The sequence below is a fragment of the Sebastes fasciatus genome, chromosome 9, assembly GCF_043250625.1.
Source record: "Sebastes fasciatus isolate fSebFas1 chromosome 9, fSebFas1.pri, whole genome shotgun sequence".
Classification (NCBI taxonomy): Eukaryota; Metazoa; Chordata; class Actinopteri; order Perciformes; family Sebastidae; genus Sebastes; species Sebastes fasciatus.
In genome coordinates, this window is record NC_133803.1 from 10,610,449 (window position 1) to 10,629,059 (window position 18,611).

At 36.8% G+C, this 18,611-nt stretch overlaps 1 protein-coding gene and 1 long non-coding RNA gene across 3 annotated transcripts in view; one reads left to right on the forward strand and one right to left on the reverse strand.

The window, feature by feature from the left end:
* Positions 1 to 18,611, reverse strand: part of LOC141773870 (uncharacterized) — a 143,462-nt gene that overhangs the window by 62,439 nt on the left and 62,412 nt on the right. The window lies entirely within an intron of this gene.
* anxa11a (annexin A11a) lies at positions 3,804 to 17,097 on the forward strand. Of its 2 annotated transcripts, none has more exons than XM_074645971.1 (15): positions 3,804 to 3,940; positions 6,751 to 7,065; positions 8,777 to 8,859; positions 9,506 to 9,874; positions 10,053 to 10,140; positions 10,911 to 11,005; positions 11,330 to 11,443; positions 11,639 to 11,729; positions 13,028 to 13,107; positions 13,204 to 13,260; positions 13,383 to 13,476; positions 13,634 to 13,729; positions 15,494 to 15,552; positions 15,668 to 15,790; positions 16,396 to 17,097. In XM_074645971.1, the coding sequence occupies exons 2-15, from the start codon at positions 6,753 to 6,755 to the stop codon at positions 16,453 to 16,455; spliced, it is 1,722 nt and encodes a 573-aa protein (XP_074502072.1). In that variant the 5' UTR covers positions 3,804 to 3,940; positions 6,751 to 6,752; the 3' UTR covers positions 16,456 to 17,097. The 2 variants fall into 2 exon arrangements, with proteins under 2 accessions (XP_074502072.1, XP_074502073.1); XM_074645972.1 differs by having other exon boundaries at positions 9,644 to 9,874.

Consider the following 18,611-nt stretch of genomic DNA (forward strand, 5'->3'; position numbering starts at 1 on the left):
TTATATCTGGTATATTTTTTTTTTACTTTGTACTTTGCACTACTAACTTTTATACTGCCTTTTTACTAACATGTTTTGCACTATGGAACTGTGATGCTGGAAACTTGAATTTCCCTCGGGATCAATAAAGTTACTATCTATCTATCTATCTATCTATCTATCTATCTATCTATCTATCTATCTATCTATCTATCTATCTATCTATCTATCTATCGTTCTATCTATCGTTCTATCTATCGTTCTATCTATCTATCTATCTCTCTATTACTTGTATCATTAATAACATTTGTTTGTCTATAGGTGTTGAAAAAGTGCTGTGTGAGAAACAGGGGGTGGTGAAAGGTGTTTTGTTTATTCAGGGACAGAGGTGAGTAGTTGCACCTAACTGACTACTTGGAGTGTCCCTGTTGACTTTTGTTGATTTAGTTGAGGCCCTGACATTAAACCTGCAGTAGGCAGAATGTTTTTGGCATCATTGGGCAAAAAATTCCATAATAATGTTTCAGCATATTGTAATTCAAGTGTTCTGAGAGATAACTAAACTTCTGCACCTCCTCATGGCTCTGTTTTCAGGCTTTAAAAAATCTATCCCGTGATGGGAGACTTTGGCCAATCAGAGGTAATTTCAGAGAGAGAGAGAGCGTTCCCATTGGCTGTTCATTCAACGGAGGCAACTGTCAATCACTGGCAAACTGATCAAATGGTCAAACTAGGCAGCGCTGATCCAATATGAATCAATATTCTGTTACTGTAATGCCTATTTCTCTGCTTGAATGTTTTCAGAAACATCTTTTAGTGTACTGTTTAGCTGTAAAATGAGAAAGTTTGCTCTGGCTGGTGGGCGGTGCTTGGTATTTCCTCAACTGATCTGCCAAGTCACAAACTTTCTCATTTTACAGCAAAACAGTACACTACAAAATGTTTCTGAAAACATTTGATGCCAGAAATAGGTAAAACAGTAGCAGAATATTGATTAATATTTGATCAGCGCTGCCTAGTTTGACCGTTTGATCGTAGTTTGTGAGTGATTGACAGCTGCTCAGAGACGGCAAGGCTCCAGCTCGGCTCTGATTGGTTGTTTTCCTCCGGTCTGTGAAATCTTTCAGATGCCGTTAGGAGCACCGGAGGACACAGAGGAACATGATTTTATTCAGATTACCTGTCTCATGCACTACTGTCAGGATATAGTGACCGTTATAAAAATTACTTTTTTAAATCATATTTGCTCCAATCTACCCACTGTTGCTTTAATAAAATACAAATTAGTATATTATGTCTGAGCTTTATGTATCATGTATTACTTAATTACTTGTAACATATATCATTAAAAACATTTGTTTGTCTCTAGGTGTTGAAAAGTGTTTAGTGAGAGAGAGAGGAGTGGGGAAAGGTGTTTTGTTTATTCAGGGACAGAGGTGAGTAGTTGCACCTAACTGACTAATATCTGAAGTGTCCCTGCAGATTTATGTTAATCTAGTAAAGGCCCTAAAATTAAGTTAAGTCAAGTCAAGTTTATTTGTATAGCCCAAAATCACAAATCACAAATTTTGTCTCGGGGGGGCTTTTCAAACTGTACAGGATACGACACCCTCTGTCCTTTACAGTACGACCCTCTCTTAACAGTGTTTCACTTATAGCTAACTAATTTCCAAAATCTGTCTCTAATGTTGATCAGCCGCCTGGAAAATATTCCTGCATGTGTGCAACAACAGAAACGCTGGATCATGGGTGAATAAGCAGAAGACACGATCAATCAAATCAATCAATAAAATCAGCATCTCAACACCAGCCCCAGGCCTCTCTCAGGCCCTCTATTGAGCATGCATGTCCCAGCCTCCAAGCCAACCTGAGGATGGCAGGCAGGCTTGTATGGTGTGGAGAAAACTTTAAAAAGGGCTCCCTCTTGTGGCAAATGTCCTTCACACACACAAACAGTACAGGTGTGTAATTCCTAACAGGATAATCTTCTTGCAAAGGTAGGACTAGTGATGTGGAGGTATATAATATACAGTAATATAATATACTCATTAGTATACATAATACACAACATTTTATTATTATTATTATTATAGTTAGTTAATCTTTATTGACAAACTCGAAGTCCATTAGAAAAACATAAAACACAAACAACAATACATACATTAAAATAGAAACGTATTATTATTATTATTATTATTATTACTACTAATATTATTCTTATTCGTATTATACTTCTTCTTATTAAAAGTATTATTATTAAGATTATAATTATTATTACTATTATTATCAGTAGTAGTAGTAGTGTAATTATGAATATTATTATTGTCATTATTATTACAATTATTATTATTATTATTATTATAGTTAGTTAGTGAGTTAGTTAATCTTTATTGACCGACTCGAAGTCCATTAGAAAAACATAAAACACAAACAATAATACATGCATTAAAATAGAAACGTATTATTATTGTTGTTCTTATTACTAATATTATTCTTATTCGTATTATACCTCTTCTTATTAAAAGTATTATTATTAAGATTATAATTATTATTACTTTTATTATCAGTAGTAGTAATGTTATTATGAATATTATTATTGTCATTATTATTGTCATTATTATTATTATTGTTATTATTATAGTTAGTTAGTGAGTTAGTTCATCTTTATTGACCGACTCGAAGTCCATTAGAAAAACATAAAACACAAACAACAATACATACATTAAAATTGAGACATTTGAGAAATGTTAGACATATGTTACATAAAGGGAACATGAATGACATGATGGAAAATGTGTCACCTAGTATGTCACAATAGGTCTATTATTTCACAGGTGTGTTGCTACTTAAATATGAACCACCTATCGATTTGTGTTTACTGACACACAGACACACATTTACCAACTCTTAACAATCTGATTAGATTTATAATAACAATTATTATTATTATTATTATTATTATTATTATAGCTAGTTAGTCTATCTTTATTGACAGACTCAAAGTCCATTAGAAAAACATACATTCAAATAGAAACTTATTGTTCTTATTTTTACTATTATTCTTATTATTAAAATCTATATTATTATTACTGTTATTATCAGTAGTAGTATTAATAGTGTTGTTATTATCATTATTATTATTAATATAATAATAATGATAATAATAATAATAATAATATGGTTAGTTAGTTTATCTTTATTGACAGACTCAAAGTCCATTAGAAAAACATACATTCAAATAGAAACTTATTATTATTTTTACTATTATTATTATTATTATTATTATTAAAATCTATATTATTATTACTGTTATCACTATCAGTAGTAGTATTAATAGTGTTATTATTATTATTATTATTATTATATTATGGTTAGTTAGTTTATCTTTATTGAAAGACTCAAAGTCCATTAGAAAAACATACATTCAAATAGAAACTTATTATTATTAAATTTTACTATTCTTATTATTATTAAAGTCTATATTATGATAACCGTTATTATTATCAGTAGTAGTATTGATAGTGTTGTTATTATTAGTATTATTTTTATTATTTATTATATATTATTTTTAATAATTGTTATTATGAATCTAATCAGATTGTTAAGAGTTGGTAAATGTGTGTCTGTGTGTCAGCAAAAAAGAATCGATAGGTGGTTTATTTTTAGGCAGCAACACGCCTGTGAAATAATAATAGACCTATTGTGACACACTCGATGACACATTTTCCATCATGTCATACATGTTCCCTCTTTACGTAACATACTGTACGTCTAGCTATGAAGAACACATATTTGTTGTTGTCACATGGTGAGAGGACGGCTGTCAGTCAATGATGGGTGGATTCCTTATATGGAAACTATGAGTCCCACCCATTCCTGTTAGTTAAGTACAGTCAACACCGCTGTTGGTCAGAGAAACACGTCCTCCAGGAAGAGATCTACAACAAGCAGACTAAATAAAGTAAGTGCTAAAACCAAACTAAATACTCAAACGAGCCAAGCTAGAATAACGAATGATACATTATAAGTTGTATTTGGGTTAAGCAGCGTCTATGTGTGGAGTGGTTTCGCTCTTCTCACCGCTGTCGTCAAGCTGCCGACGTTACTGCTCAGCTCCTAGAGAGGCGTCTTTAGCTCTGTAGCTCAGAGACTCTTTAAGGCTGCTAAGTGCTCGTCTTGGTCGCAGCTTCACTTTGCTGCTGGCATTCATGTTCGTTTATTTATGGTTAGCCTGTTCGCTAGCTGAGCTCCGACGTTAAGTTAAGCAGGGTTCAAGAGACGGCTGGTGTAGTCTTATTATGTAAATTGGCTTTGGAGGTAATGAGCTCTAGTACAGGAGATTTGTTCATACAGGCCTGAAGCATTAATCTTAGCATGCGCAAAGTTCAGAAGAAACTTTAGTTCCTATTACAGCCAAGTTGACTAACTTAATCTGCACAGTGTTAAACTCTTAAGTGCAGTGTACTCACTAAGCAACATAAATATAATAAATAGTATAAAACTAGAAATGTTCCTAAGTTTTAAAGCGAGTGAGCTGACACGCCCAGCCCAGTCCAACATAATGGAGCAAGATGAAGACAGGATATTCAAGATGTCAGCCAATAGTAACAGTCTTGTAAGACTTTAGGATGTTGTAGGTTTTTTTTTGTGTGCAAAACCTTTCACCCTAAAACAATAATTATCTTTACTAGCACCCCAACCCCAAATATTCTGTTACTGCAATAAATATTCTACCACATCAGGTAATAAAATAAAACAATTTAATAGCCTATCTTGCAGCCATATAATGGCATGTACTTGTATCATTAATAACATTTGTTAGTCTATAGGTGTTGAAAAAGTGCTGTGTGAGAAACAGGGGGTGGTTAGAGGTGTTTTGTTTATTCAGGGACAGAGGTGAGTAGTTGCACCTAACTGACTACTTTGAGTGTCCCTGTTGACTTTTGTTAGTTTAGTTGAGGCCCTGACATTAAACCTGCAGTAGGCAGAATGTTTTTGGCATCATTGGGCAACAAATTCCATAATAATGTTTCAGCATATTGTAATTCAAGTGTTCTGAGAGAAAACTAGACTTCTGCACCTCCTCATGGCTCTGTTTTCAGGCTTTACAATATCTAGCCCAAGACGGGAGACTTTGGCCAATCACAGGTCATTTCAGAGAGAGAGAGAGCGTTCCTATTGGCTGTTCATTCAACGGAGGCAGCTGTCAATCACTCGCTAACTCTGATCAAACGGTTAAATTGGGCAGCGCTGATCAACTATGAATCAATATTCTGTTACTGTAATGTCTATTTCTTACCTCAAATGTTTTCAGAAACATCTTGTAGTGTACTGTTTAGCTGTCAAATGAGAAAGTTTGCTCCAGCTGGTGGGCGGTGCTTGGTATTTCCTCAACTGATCTCAACATGCCGGCTGCCGGGTCACAAACTTTCTCATTTTACAGCAAAACAGTACACTACAAGATGTTTCTGAAAACATTTTATGCCAGAAATAGGTAATACAGTAGCGGAATATTGATTCATATTTGATCAGCGCTGCCTAGTTTGACCGTTCGATCGGAGTTCGAGAGTCATTGACAGCTGCTCAGAGACGGCAAGGCTCCAGCTCGGCTCTGATTGGTTGTTTTCCTCTGCTCTGTGAAATCTTGTATATATGACCTTAGGATGTGGTAATTTGGTTATTTTTTATTTTTTGTAAAACCTTTGACCCTGAAACAAACATTATCTTTTCTAGCACGCCAACTCCCTAAGAAAATATGGCTGTGCATTGGTGTTGCAGCTGTGCATTGTGGTTTTGTCAGGTCACAGTTGATGAAATGTGTGATGAAGTATGTTTACAGGCACAGTTGAGTTTGAGCCAGCATCAGTGTTACAGTGCTACTGTGTTGGACATAAGCAGAAGGGCATGATGAGGAAGTGTTCAGAGGTTAAAAGTAGTTATGTATTAGTTCAATCCAGAGTCATTGTGCCTGGATGATTTTTGCCCTACAAAATTAAATAAATGCTGTATTTACTAAATGCTTCTATATCTCATTTGATTTGGATTTGACCTCTGTATTTTACAGGGGAGCTACCTGGTAGCTTTCCTGCTCTGTATGCTTAGTCAAACACAGCAACGTCTGTTTTTTTTTCTGTGTGCATAAAATGCAAAACAGAGAGGACTGTTCCACAAAGTCCACTGAAGTCAGTCTTACCATGGAACAAGCAGACATATTTGAACACAGGCTTTTCATACTGAGCTTAACCAAAAAGAAAGTTTCCTCTCCACCCCACCACTAAAAATGTCTGTGATCCAAAGTCCCCGGAGTGAAGACTTTCACAATTCATTAGATTGCAGTGACACTGCCACTGCCATTGCTGCTTCCAAAAGCAAAGACTAGTGAGTAAAGCACTACACTTAGTCAAGTAACTTGTCCTATAAAGCCACCTGGTATTGTATGTCCAATATAACAACAAACTCTATACTTCTACTATATTTTTGTGCACCACTCCTGGAAAATTCAGATTTTTCATGTCTTGGTCATATCTGCCCTGAGGCTGAGGAGGGGCAGGTTTAAACTACATTTTTTCAAGTCTCTTGTAGCTATGTCAATATATTCAATATGTTTTGAGGGGGCCATAAACAGCGTAGTGTTCTTTCTTTTCATTGCCCTTTATCAACAGATGCAATACCTTTCTGTCTATGTGGCTGCACAAGATGATTCTTACATTTTATTATCATAGGTCATGTTTGGCAGCTGTTTGATTGACAGTTCTGTTTTTCTTCTTAAAGCCATGAGCTACCCTGGATACCCCCCTCAGCAAGGCGGATACCCCCAACAGCCTGGGGGTTACCCTCCACAGCAACCCGGCGGCTACCCACCTCAGCCTGGAGCTTACCCTCCCCAAGCTGGAGGTTACCCGCAGCAGCCAGGCGGCTACCCTTCTCAACCTGGTGGTTACCCTCCACAGGCAGGAGGCTACCCTCCACAGGCAGGAGGCTACCCTCCACAGGCAGGAGGCTACCCTCCACAAGCTGGTGGCTACCCACCACAGGCTGGAGGCTACCCACCACAGGCTGGAGGCTACCCACAGGCACCACCGCAAGGTAAGCCACACTGTTGAAGGAATAGTTTGACATTTGTAAAATATATTAGCGAAAAACTGCCTACATTCTCATCTAGCACATACAGAGCAACACAATCATCCCAATAGATGATTTAAAAGTATGTGCAGAAAAGATAAGTTGAAGTGAAACAGAGTGTTGAGTAAGACTAAGATATTCTGTCTCAGAAAGGGTGAGTCAGTTATGTCGTGTTTGCAGGCAGAAGGGACCACGAGACGTATAGTTAACAGAGTGGAATTTTTTTCCCTCAAAAACAAACAGACCTCTGCTGTTGCTAAGACAAGGAAGTCCCACAGTCCATCTTTCACATAGTACTCCCATTCTCTGTCCAGCTCTATGTCACCTACACGGAAACTAGTTGGAAAGTGAGAAAAAGGAAGTTCTGCTTAGACGGGTCATTCCTGTCTTTGTCTAATATTCTCAATATTTTCCGGTATTTAGTAGCACATCTAGTTTCAGTGCCTGTTCAAAAAATGCCAGCTCAGAACACCCAGGTCTCGGTTACTCCCAGTCAAAAACATCAGTGAAATACACTTAGCGGAGACGATTTCTAAATAGTTTCTTGCTTTGACATAACCACTGCGGAAGTATTTTGCTGGCGGTAACATTATTACAGTAGTGTTATATAGGGGTAGAAAGAAAATCGATTCACCCATGTATTGCAACTTTTTTTTTTTACGATTTGAAATTGATTCTTTAATGCCAGAATCAATATATTTGCTTCATTTGAGTCTACACGGAGGCAGAAGGAAGTTACTGCTTTTATTGTTGTAGTCTGAGTAACGTTTTATCCGTTCCGTATCTGTCAACCAAAACACACAAACGCAGCTGCTAGCCGAAACTAGAAAGTAGAGAATGGCGCAGGGTCCACGTGGATACGACCTGCACATTTTAAATCCAAAGTGCTAAACACTACACATTCAGTAAAGTATGGAAACACTTTGGGTTTCACAAATTACCAGGAAAAGCAGAGCTAGACATGATGGCTAAATCTGCATGCTAACTCTGTCATGGACAGCTTAACGTTATCGTATTGCAGTAACGTGCGGTCAAGCCAGCCGCCACTCGCATCTTCGTGCTCAAATCGGCCGACGCTACTTAAAAATTGCAATACATATCGAATTGGCACCCGAGTATCGTGATAGTATCGAATCGGGTGACAGGTGTATCGTCCCGGCCCTAGTGTTATAAGTTAGTATCAGTCTGTTACTGGGGAAATACCGTCTTACTCACGGGGAAAAATCACACACAGGTTGCAACTTACTCACGGTCACACCGGTGTAAAACACTCGATTCGATTCTGCTTCCAGTTGGCTATCCGTTCGTGTTGACTCAGGGAAACGAAGAAGAGTTTGATTGTAAAGTGAACGGCAGTCAGTGAGCCAAAGCCATTCAGATTGATTGCTCGGCTCCCAGTAGGCTCCAAGTATTGCTGCTTGCAGCATTGTCAGGGGGCTCGAGCTCGTTCAGAGCACGGAGCTGCGGTCTGCCCGCTGTGGACGACATGTTTGTCTCAGTCAGCAGAGCCCTGAAGCCCACAGAGCGCTGTGTGCTTGATTATTCAAAATTTTAAAACGTTCAACTTGTTGAAACTTGTCCAAATCGCACCAAATTCGACACATCACGTCTTTATAGTTAGATTAGATGAATCCTCAACTTTCCTGAACAGCTTTGTCTTTGTTGTGTGCTGCAGGCAGCTGGGGAGGTGGCCCTGCTGGTGGATATCCGTCCATTGGTCTTGACCAGTTATCCAATCCTGGATACAATGCTGGCATGGTAAGTTTAGCCTAAAAAAATCCCCTGCACCCTGAAAATTCTAAATATATGTGTAATGCAACGTCATCAGATTACTGCGTTGAATATTCCAGTTAGAATTAATCACACAGCCATTCATGGGATATCACATCCTTTGAGTTACGGTAAGACTTTTCCAAACATCTGCGACTTAAAATCCTCAGCATCACCATTTTCTCTGTCAGCTTCTTTTCCTAGGTCTCTTGCACGTCACATACTTCATTCTTATTCATGCTTCTTAAACCCATCAATCTATTGCGACTTTTTTTAATCCTTTTTACTTTTCTGAGTCAGTGTCTTGTCTATGTTGTTTTCTCCTTCTCTGTTATTAGATATATGAATTTCCATCTTATTATATAGCACGGCCACACTTTCTTTGGATACTTCTACATAGTGTAACTGGAAGAAGTTCAAAACATCTGGAACGTTAACTTCAGTTTCTCCTCTGAAGTTAGATCCGGGGATGGAGGGGCATTTACTTGGAAATGAGTTAAATGTGGATTAATTCTATAAATATGATAAATAAATCTAATCCAAAAAAGGTGTGACCAGCTCCTTTTGCTTTGCATGAAATCATCTTCAAACTTCTGTACACATATTATTGGATGCCAATCTTTCTAAATCACAGGCCAACCAGTTCTCTGGGGGTTATCCTCAAAACCCGTCCATGTTCGCCCAAGCTCCCGGGGGGTACCCACCTGCCGCTCAGCCTAGCGGGTATGGTGCCCCCATGCCTAACCAACAGTCATATGGCCTGTACCCACAGCCAGGAGGAGGCATGCAACACCCCCAAGGCCCAGGGATGGGCTACCCTGGTCAGCCTGGCCAGCCAATGCCCGGATACCCTCGTGCACCATCGCCCAACCCACCCATGCCTGGTTATGGAGGAGCACCGGCACCTATGCCAGGTTACCCAAAGGTCCCTTCACCAAATCCATCCATGCCAGCCTACGGAGGAGGAGGAGGAGGCGGCATGCCGATAGCTCCAGCTGTCAATGTAAGAAACACTGGAAATACTTTTTGACCCTAGAGGTTTCAAAAAATAAATATCGGCCCTGTTATGGCCCTCTGTTTTTATGTGTTAAATTACCCACACACTTTTATACATTTACAATGTAATGTCTTAAAACTGATTAAAGTTTTGAACTGTGGAAATTTCTGTATTGTTATCTCAGAGAGGATTCAGGGGAACAATCAAGGACTTCCCTGGAGCTGACCCACTTAGAGATTGTGAGGTCCTGAGGAAGGCCATGAAGGGCTTTGGTGAGTGCTTTGGGCAGAGAGCTTAATGATATCCTCCGGATACACATGATTCACTTGATGTTGTGTTCTATCTGTATTCTTCTTGGCAGCCCCTTATTAATTATTAAAGACTTTCTTTAGTCGAGAATAGCCTTAATTTTTCTTAGATTACAGCTTTTGTATGTAGAAAGATATTTGTCATTTTCAAGTACTAGTGATGTGACTTTTTCTGTCCCGATAGCGATACCTGGGCTTTGGGTATCGGCTGATACCGAGTACCAATTCAATCCCAGTGTTTAATTAACAAGCTGTATGCATCACTGTTTTTAGTGACTGGGATTCTTTTATATATAAGACAACATAAGGCTTGTCTTAAACGTTACTTTCCTAACTTTGTAAGACAAAATGTAACAAATAAATACATAGACATTCATTTACTGAATTGTTATTTCTTAGTAAAATAATAAATCATACACAAGTAATCTTCAAAATTAACAGGAATTACAATTCAGGTGTAAATCTTTTTAATGCAGCAACAAATTGGTCAAAACTTAAACAGGACTTGAAATGCCAGTTCATAATGTATATAAAATACAAACATAGAATTGAATTGAATAGATCGGCCCCATTGTCACTGATATCCCACCCAACTATCTGAGTCAGTATCGGCCCGATATCCGATATTGGTGCATCCCCACTAAGTTCTTATGAAATGTTTTAAATTGGAATTTAGACATGTTTCTTCATGTGTGATGTCTTTCTGATTTGACATCGTGGTCTTGTCTGTTCAGGAACTGATGAGCAAGCCATCATCGACTTGCTGGGGAGTCGCTCCAACAGGCAGCGTGTGCCTTTGCTCAAAGCCTACAAAACGTCCTACGGGAAGGTAACAGTTCTGTTTGTGCTGCTTATTGAGTTTATATGTTGTTTATGTGATCCCTGATGCCATTTTCCATTTGGAGAGTATTTACTTGACATAAATAATGTTTACAAAACAAACACCATTTCTCAATATATAATCATACGTGGCTCAGTGTGCATTCTACTAGCATTACGCAGTGGTGACAAGCAGACAACAGGTGCTAGTGCTGCCAGTAAAATGGAGAGAGGATTGGATGTCCTCAGAGCCCATTATAGCTATGCCACATACCCTCTTGTAGTAAGTTTTTCACAACAGCAGTTAATGATGGTTTTGAGTTTCCATTTTCAGGATCTGGTTAAGGACCTGACTTCAGAACTGTCTGGAGACTTTAGGAAGATGGTCATGGCCACGTTGAAGACCCCAGCGCAGTTTGATGCCTCTGAGCTCCACAGTGCCATAAAGGTAAGTGCTCAGGAACAATTGATCAATTGCTCTCAGTATTTCCAGGTTATAATGTGGTTATGCATTGTAAAAATATTTGCATACGTCTCATTATTAGGTCTGAATGAAGATTCCCTAATCAAAAATAAACAGGCTGGCTCCTACAGGGCCAGAGGATGAGGTTGTCAGGTCATCATTGTTCTGTCTTCCTAACAGGGAGCCGGAACCGATGAAGGCTGTCTGATAGAGATCTTGTCTTCTCGCTCCAACGCTGAAATCAAGGAGATAACTCGTGTATTCAAACTAGGTGAGATGCCCCGGGGCGGTTAATGGACTGCTTTACCCTACTGTTGTGATCTCCTTTATCACACAGCATCATTGAAAGTGTTTTATTGCATTAGTGGTTAAGCTCAGTCTATCTAGATTTGGGTACCACCATAAAAATTTGTTAAAGCAGATGTTTTGGCTAGCAATCTGTTGCACACAACGTAATTTATTACTAATTTAGTACTACTACTTAGTACCTTTTTAGTCAATAATAAACTGAAATCAAGGTTTCATAACTGCAGCTACAGAAAAACATTTTCAATTTTTAATTCTTCATTTTGATTTATTCTTTTATTTAATTGCTCAGCATTGTTTGCTGTTTTATTTCTTTATACTTATGTAGTAATCTACAGTATCCTAGTTTCCCTTGCCAGTAAGTTGGGATGTTGTCTGGAGAACGGAACCTGCCAAAATCAATGACTCGATAAATTAATTAATATGCTATTAAATGTACCAAAAATAATATTTAAAATAAATGTAGGCATTAATTAATTGATAAAATGTGACATACATTGATATTTTTGTTTTAATTTGCTTCTTTATTTATTTACCTTTGGTCATGCATTCTCAGAACGGTACAGGTGTGCAGATCAGAGAAAAGAATACAGAAATAAATAAGTTTGGGGGAATAAAAAGCGTGCAGAAATTAAAACAACTAAAAAAATACATAAAATTTAATAATGAATAAATAAATAAATTAAAAAAAGTTATAAAAAAAATGCAAAAAGAAATGAATACATGTCATAGTTAATAAAAATAAATATATAAAAGGGAAAATTAAATAGAAGAGTAGATAAATTGGGGAATGAATACAAGGGTAAATAGATAAAGAAGCAAATTAAAACAGAAATATCAATATATGTCACATTTTATTAATTAATGCCTACATTTATTTTTTATATTTAATGGTATATTTATTTATTGAGTCATTTATTAATTTTCATTTTTTATTCTGGCAGGTTCTGACCTCCATAGTTGTCACCCTACTCACAGTACTATGCCTGAAAAGCTGCTAGTATATCAGTCTTATTTTCAGTGAGGAATTTTTCTGCTTTATGATTTGAACGCTGGTGCACATGGTTTGTTACATGATTAAAGATGCTGTAAAAAGAAAATATTCCGATTATTACCATCTTCAATCCAAAAATATTGATTATAAGCCTTCAGAAGTTACTATTGCTTGAACCTATATATTTGTATTGAACCCATGTATTTGTAGTCTGTGTTTGTTTGTGTGTTTTGATTGTTTGTACCATTACTTTTTTTTTGCCATTTCAGAAAACAAGAAGTCCCTGGAGGATGCCATTAGTGGGGATACATCAGGCCACTTCCGCAGGCTCCTGATCTCTCTCGCTCAGGTACAGATATGATACATATTAATTACCTGTACTAATAAAAACTTTAAATTACTACTTTCATATCTAATTAGGAATATGCTGTTCTGTGTTTTGCAGGGTAATCGCGACGAACGACCGAATGTTGACATCTCTCTGGCTAAACAAGATGCTCAGGTAAAGTCTGCTTCACTCTCATTCATAATTAATGTTTGATTTATCTGCCCCTTGTGTAGTTCTCTATATATTGTATTGATTGCAAAGACATTGATCGGTACACATTGCTGTTCTCCTTATAGTCCCTGTACGCTGCTGGAGAAAACAAGCTGGGAACAGACGAGTCCAAGTTTAATGCTATTTTGTGCGCCAGGAGCATACCCCATCTCAGAGCAGGTATTCTCTATGGAGACATATTCACAAGCATAATCTAACATATGGTTCAACATTTAAAACACATTAAAGGATAATTGAGAATCTGGCCACAAATGCAACTTTAGTACCTTGTTAGCTATATTACTAATGGTGTCTGTGTGTGTGTGTGTTTGTGTAGTGTTTATTCAGTACCAGCAGATGTGCGGCAGGGATATCGAGAAGAGTATCAGCAGGGAGATGTCCGGAGACCTTGAGAGTGGCATGTTGGCAGTGGGTAAGAATACACGCACACCTATTCAAGTCTAGTCTTAGATGGGTCACACCTACGTAACGCAAGAGTCAGAATCTGCTTCACATTATTAGTTAATGACAAGTGTACAGGTTGATGTTGCATTCAACCATTTAACATTTTCCATGCTCATTGTATTTCATATTGCATTACAGCTATCTTAATACACTTTTGAACAAAACTACTGGGTGAAGAGGTGTTGTTAAATGCATAATTTCTTTTCTCCCCTCTTTTTTGCCAACATTTCTCAGGGTTATGGTACAGTAACCTGTTTTTAGATGTGATTTATTTGAATCTTTCCAATGGTTTCGCACACCGAGTCTATACGTCGTCATTGTGAGGTGGTGTGCAGTGCAGTGTTGGATTTTTGCCATCGGTTTTGATTGGGGATGTCATGAGAACCAATACTTAAGTATCAAGTCAATGCCAAAATTCTGAAAACGTGACATACTTGTTTTTCTACAGTCCCGCAGGTACCATAGGTACTTGAGACCAACGACGTCTAAAGCCCGAAAAGACGCAGTAAACTTACTGTTGACGCGCCCTATTTTTTCCGTAATAATGCTACATTGTGAACAACATCCATGTTGAAATCGACGGGAGGAGAGCCAGTTAACGTTAGCTGTTAACAGACAGTGGGCAGCACAGTCCTGCGGAGCTAACAGCTAACAGCTAACAGCTAACAGCTAACGTTAATGGAGGTTGCATTGGGTTTCATTTTGATGCATTCAGGCTCTATTCAGTAAAAACGAGTATTAGGCGAAGGTACATTATAACATTATCATGATCAGTTCAGATGTTTTCACAGCAATATAAAGTAGATATTAGAGAGGGAATTATGACCTGGTTAACTTCCTAACACTAGATCTAGACTAACACTAGACTAGAGTTAGTTGTTTTGCTTTTGTTTTTACCGTGGTATCGGATTGGGTATCAAGAATCGTAGAATTTCCCTGTTATTGGGATCGTCTACTAAATTTCTGGTATTGTGACATCCCTAGTTTTGATGCTGTGTTTCATTTCACTTTTCTGGAGAGTGTTTTCATTTCTGATTTTACATTTACTTTTTTTCAAAATACAACTTGCATTAAAGCTGCATTTATCAATATCTCGCCACTAGGGGGCAGAAAACCCCAGAAACAAGATGGACTTAGACTCTCCACCAATTCCTGAGAGAAATATCTCGCTCTTTAGCTGCTAGATGTACGACTTTCTCCATCAGCTAGTTGCTATGGTTTCCTGTCTGCCATTTGGTGCTGGACAGGTAGCACACGTCAGAGCTTGTTTGCTTAAAAACAGCTGCCGCCTGCTGCTGGCGGTGGGTTGTTGTGTTGATGGAAATGTGTAGACGGTAAATATGCTGGGATCAAACAGGCTTAAAAGCTCAGTAGAGCTGCAGATAATCCTCTATAGGTTCTTCAAAACGAGTGACACCGACGAGAGTCCACGTAGTAATTTCATTAAATATGAAAATATTGATTAATGCAGCTTTAAATTGGCTTATTGCCGTCCTGTTGTATCCTTTTGGCGTATGCATATCTTGATTTTTCACAGGTCACTTTTCAGATGGCACTTAAGGAAAGTATTGTTGTCTTCATCATCCTCACCTTGCAGTGATGAATATTAGAAAGTGTTCTTTACAGTGCACTTAATAGTAATTGAGTGATCTTGTTTGTTTAAAAAAGGAGACAAAGTATGAATAAATTTGTACAGTGTGCCTGTGTTGGTGATACGTATTTTCTGTTTCAGTGAAGTGTATTAAGAACACAACTGGCTACTTTGCTGAGAGACTTTACAAGTCCATGAAGGTGAGAAATCCTGTGTTTGTTGGATAGTAATATTCTATACATAACTAAATAAGTGTAGCATAATATTTAATTTTTGTCACCCTCATTGTGTGTATTTGTGTGCGCATGTTTTCAGGGAGCTGGGACCAAAGACACAACCCTGATCCGGATCATGGTCTCCCGTTCTGAGGTTGACATGCTGGATATCCGCCAGGAGTATGTGAAAAACTACGGCAAGTCGCTGTACACGCACATCTCTGTAAGTATCTTCATCATATATTGTGCTTAATACAAATAACACTACAGCTGTATGGATGAGTTAAAAGCAACAAGTACACACTTCTAAAAACTGCACACCTCTTCCATTTTTAAAATAGTGCACATTTTTATAGTATTTTGTAAATATTTTTTAAAAATTGTATTTTTCTTCTATTCTATATTTATGTTTCTTGTACATATTTTTAATAGTATTTTTTAACATTTTATTGTATATTTCTTCTATTCTATATTTATGTTTCTTATACATATTTTATAGTATTTTAAAAATATCTTTATTGTATTTTTCTTCTATTCTATATTCATGTTTCTTGTATTTATTTTTAATATTATTTTATATATTTTTATTGTATTTGTATTCTATTCTATATTTATGTTTCTTGTACATATTTTTAATAGTATTTTTTTATATTGTATTTTTCTTCTATTCTATATTTATGTTTCTTGATTTTGCAATACTTGCTTTTATTTTTTATTTTAATTTCTCTTACTATGTTTATGTTCTGCACCATTACATCAAAGCAAATTCTGATTCTGACATGATTTTGGGAGACTAATAATTTGCTGACGCATTTGTTTCATTGACAGGGAGACACATCAGGAGACTACAAGAAACTCCTACTGAAGTTCTGTGGGGGTTCTGACTGAAAAGGAAACAGTGACCTCACTGTGCTACATTAGAGAAATGTTCTACAAAAATATCAGTTTTCTGCCTTATCTTCATGCACTATACAAAAAACGCAAACCTGCATGCCATGCCAGTACTCTCAATGCAATGTTTACCTAGTTTTAAGAACCACCTTTTTTTTTCATTTCTTTTCTATATACAGTATGCACACAAAGGTTTTATATTTTTGCACTTGTAATATCTTGCTGGATATTTGAGTTGAATACACATGGCCATACAATAGATTAGAAAGAGATTACATTTGAGTTTTTAGAGCTATATATTTTTAGAATATTTTATATAAATTTTGCCAATATGATCAGCTATCTAATGATATCTGACACATTTATCAGCTAATTTTGTAATGTTCAGCAATGCTGAATAAAGTATGAGACATGGAATACATAGCAGCTAAGTACCAAAGTTGTATATCAATGTTTGCGATTGTATAATCTTTTCTTTACTTTGTCTTTCCTTTTTTTGTTCATCATAATTGTGCTGTATTTGCAGCAGATGCTTTAATGTGTGTATTATCATTGTAGCACGTAAAACTCAAGCATTACATTTCGTAAATTTTGGTGATTTTTTCATCATGAGTCTCAGAAAATAAATATTGAGAATGCTTTGCTGGAAGTATTTGAGGTTCATCACATGAAATGCATACATTGAATTTATTTGAAAATACAACAACAACATATGAACAGGCATCATTTAGATACAGATGTCCCTCTAAAATACAAAGCAATGTCTATCATATCCCTTCACTGGTTCACAAACAAATTAATCCCTAAGTGCAATACAAACGTTTTTTATCATTATACTATCCTCCAAAACTGTCATGACCTTTTCCATGTCAGCACTTGGTAGTAGATTCAGTTTACCACTAGAGGGCAGTGAAGTCTTAATCCACCCTCAACAGCTACACCAAAAGGGGCAATTTCAACAAGCAGAGTTCCTTACAAATGCTCCGTTGTGAAGAATCTGGATCATTATATGATGGAGTTAAATCAATAACCATGATCACAATTCAGTTTAAATTCATACAGGACCCATAATAAACTATGGAGGACGGAACCTGCCAAAATAAAAAAACAAAAATGACTCAATAAATAAATAAATATGTCATTAAATGTACCAAAAATAATATTACAAATAAATGCAGGCATTAAGGAATCAATAAAATGTGACATAAATTGATATTTCTGTTTTAATTTGCTTCTTTATTTATTTACCTTTGTATGAATTCCCCTATCCACTCTTCTATTTCATTTTCTCTTGTTATTTATATATTTTTTATTAACAATGAAATGTATTTTTAGCATTGTTTTTTTATTTATATTTAAATGTATTTATTTATAATAATTAAATGTTATGCATTTATGTATTTTTTTATATTATTTTTTTTCTTTATTTCTGCATGATTTTCCCTTTGTATTTCCCCCCTATTTATTTCACCAAACGTATTTATTCTGTATTATTTTCTCTGATCTGCACACCAAAGGTAAGTAAAGGTAAATAAATAAAGAAGCAAATTAAAAGAGGAATATCAATGTATGTCACATTTGATCAATTAATTAATGCCTACATTTATTTCTAATACTATTTTTGGTATATTTAATGGCATATTTAGATATTTATGGAGACATTTATTTTTTATTTTGTTCCTTTCTCCATAATAAACAAGTGTCTTCATTCTCCAACATGGAATATGATGACAGTCTGGTGACTCTTAAATACACAGCGTTTTACTCAATCAATAAGCCATATGTTATTTCTCTTTCCTTGAGGGGTGTGAGGCCAGCGTGTGTGACTGCACATGGAGCTCTCCATGCCTTATTACATCCTGTTGGCTTCACTTAAAATGCTGTACTTGACTGTAGAGATGTGGCTCTGCGCTTGGCTGGCTACAGTAGTGTGTGTGTGTGTGTGTGTGTGTGTGTGTGTGTGTGTGTGTGTGTGTGTGTGTGTGTAAACTGCACTACGATCAATAACTCTGTGAAGTGAGGGGGGGGTGGGGGAGCCTGTGGAATAGATGGCATCCATAAAGCTGCCTCGGCCACATTAAACAAGTCTAGCATGTCTGCAGTGCCGTCAGAGGGACCCCTGGGTCACAGCCATGCTGGTAGAATCATTTTTG

Coding starts and splice junctions, on each gene's coding strand:
- anxa11a (XM_074645971.1), top strand. CDS start 6,753: ATGAGCTACCCTGGATACCCCCCTCAGCAAGGCGGATACCCCCAACAG. Junction 9,875..10,052: donor CGATAGCTCCAGCTGTCAAT/GTAAGAAACACT, acceptor TTGTTATCTCAG/AGAGGATTCAGGGGAACAAT. Junction 11,444..11,638: donor AGCTCCACAGTGCCATAAAG/GTAAGTGCTCAG, acceptor TCTTCCTAACAG/GGAGCCGGAACCGATGAAGG.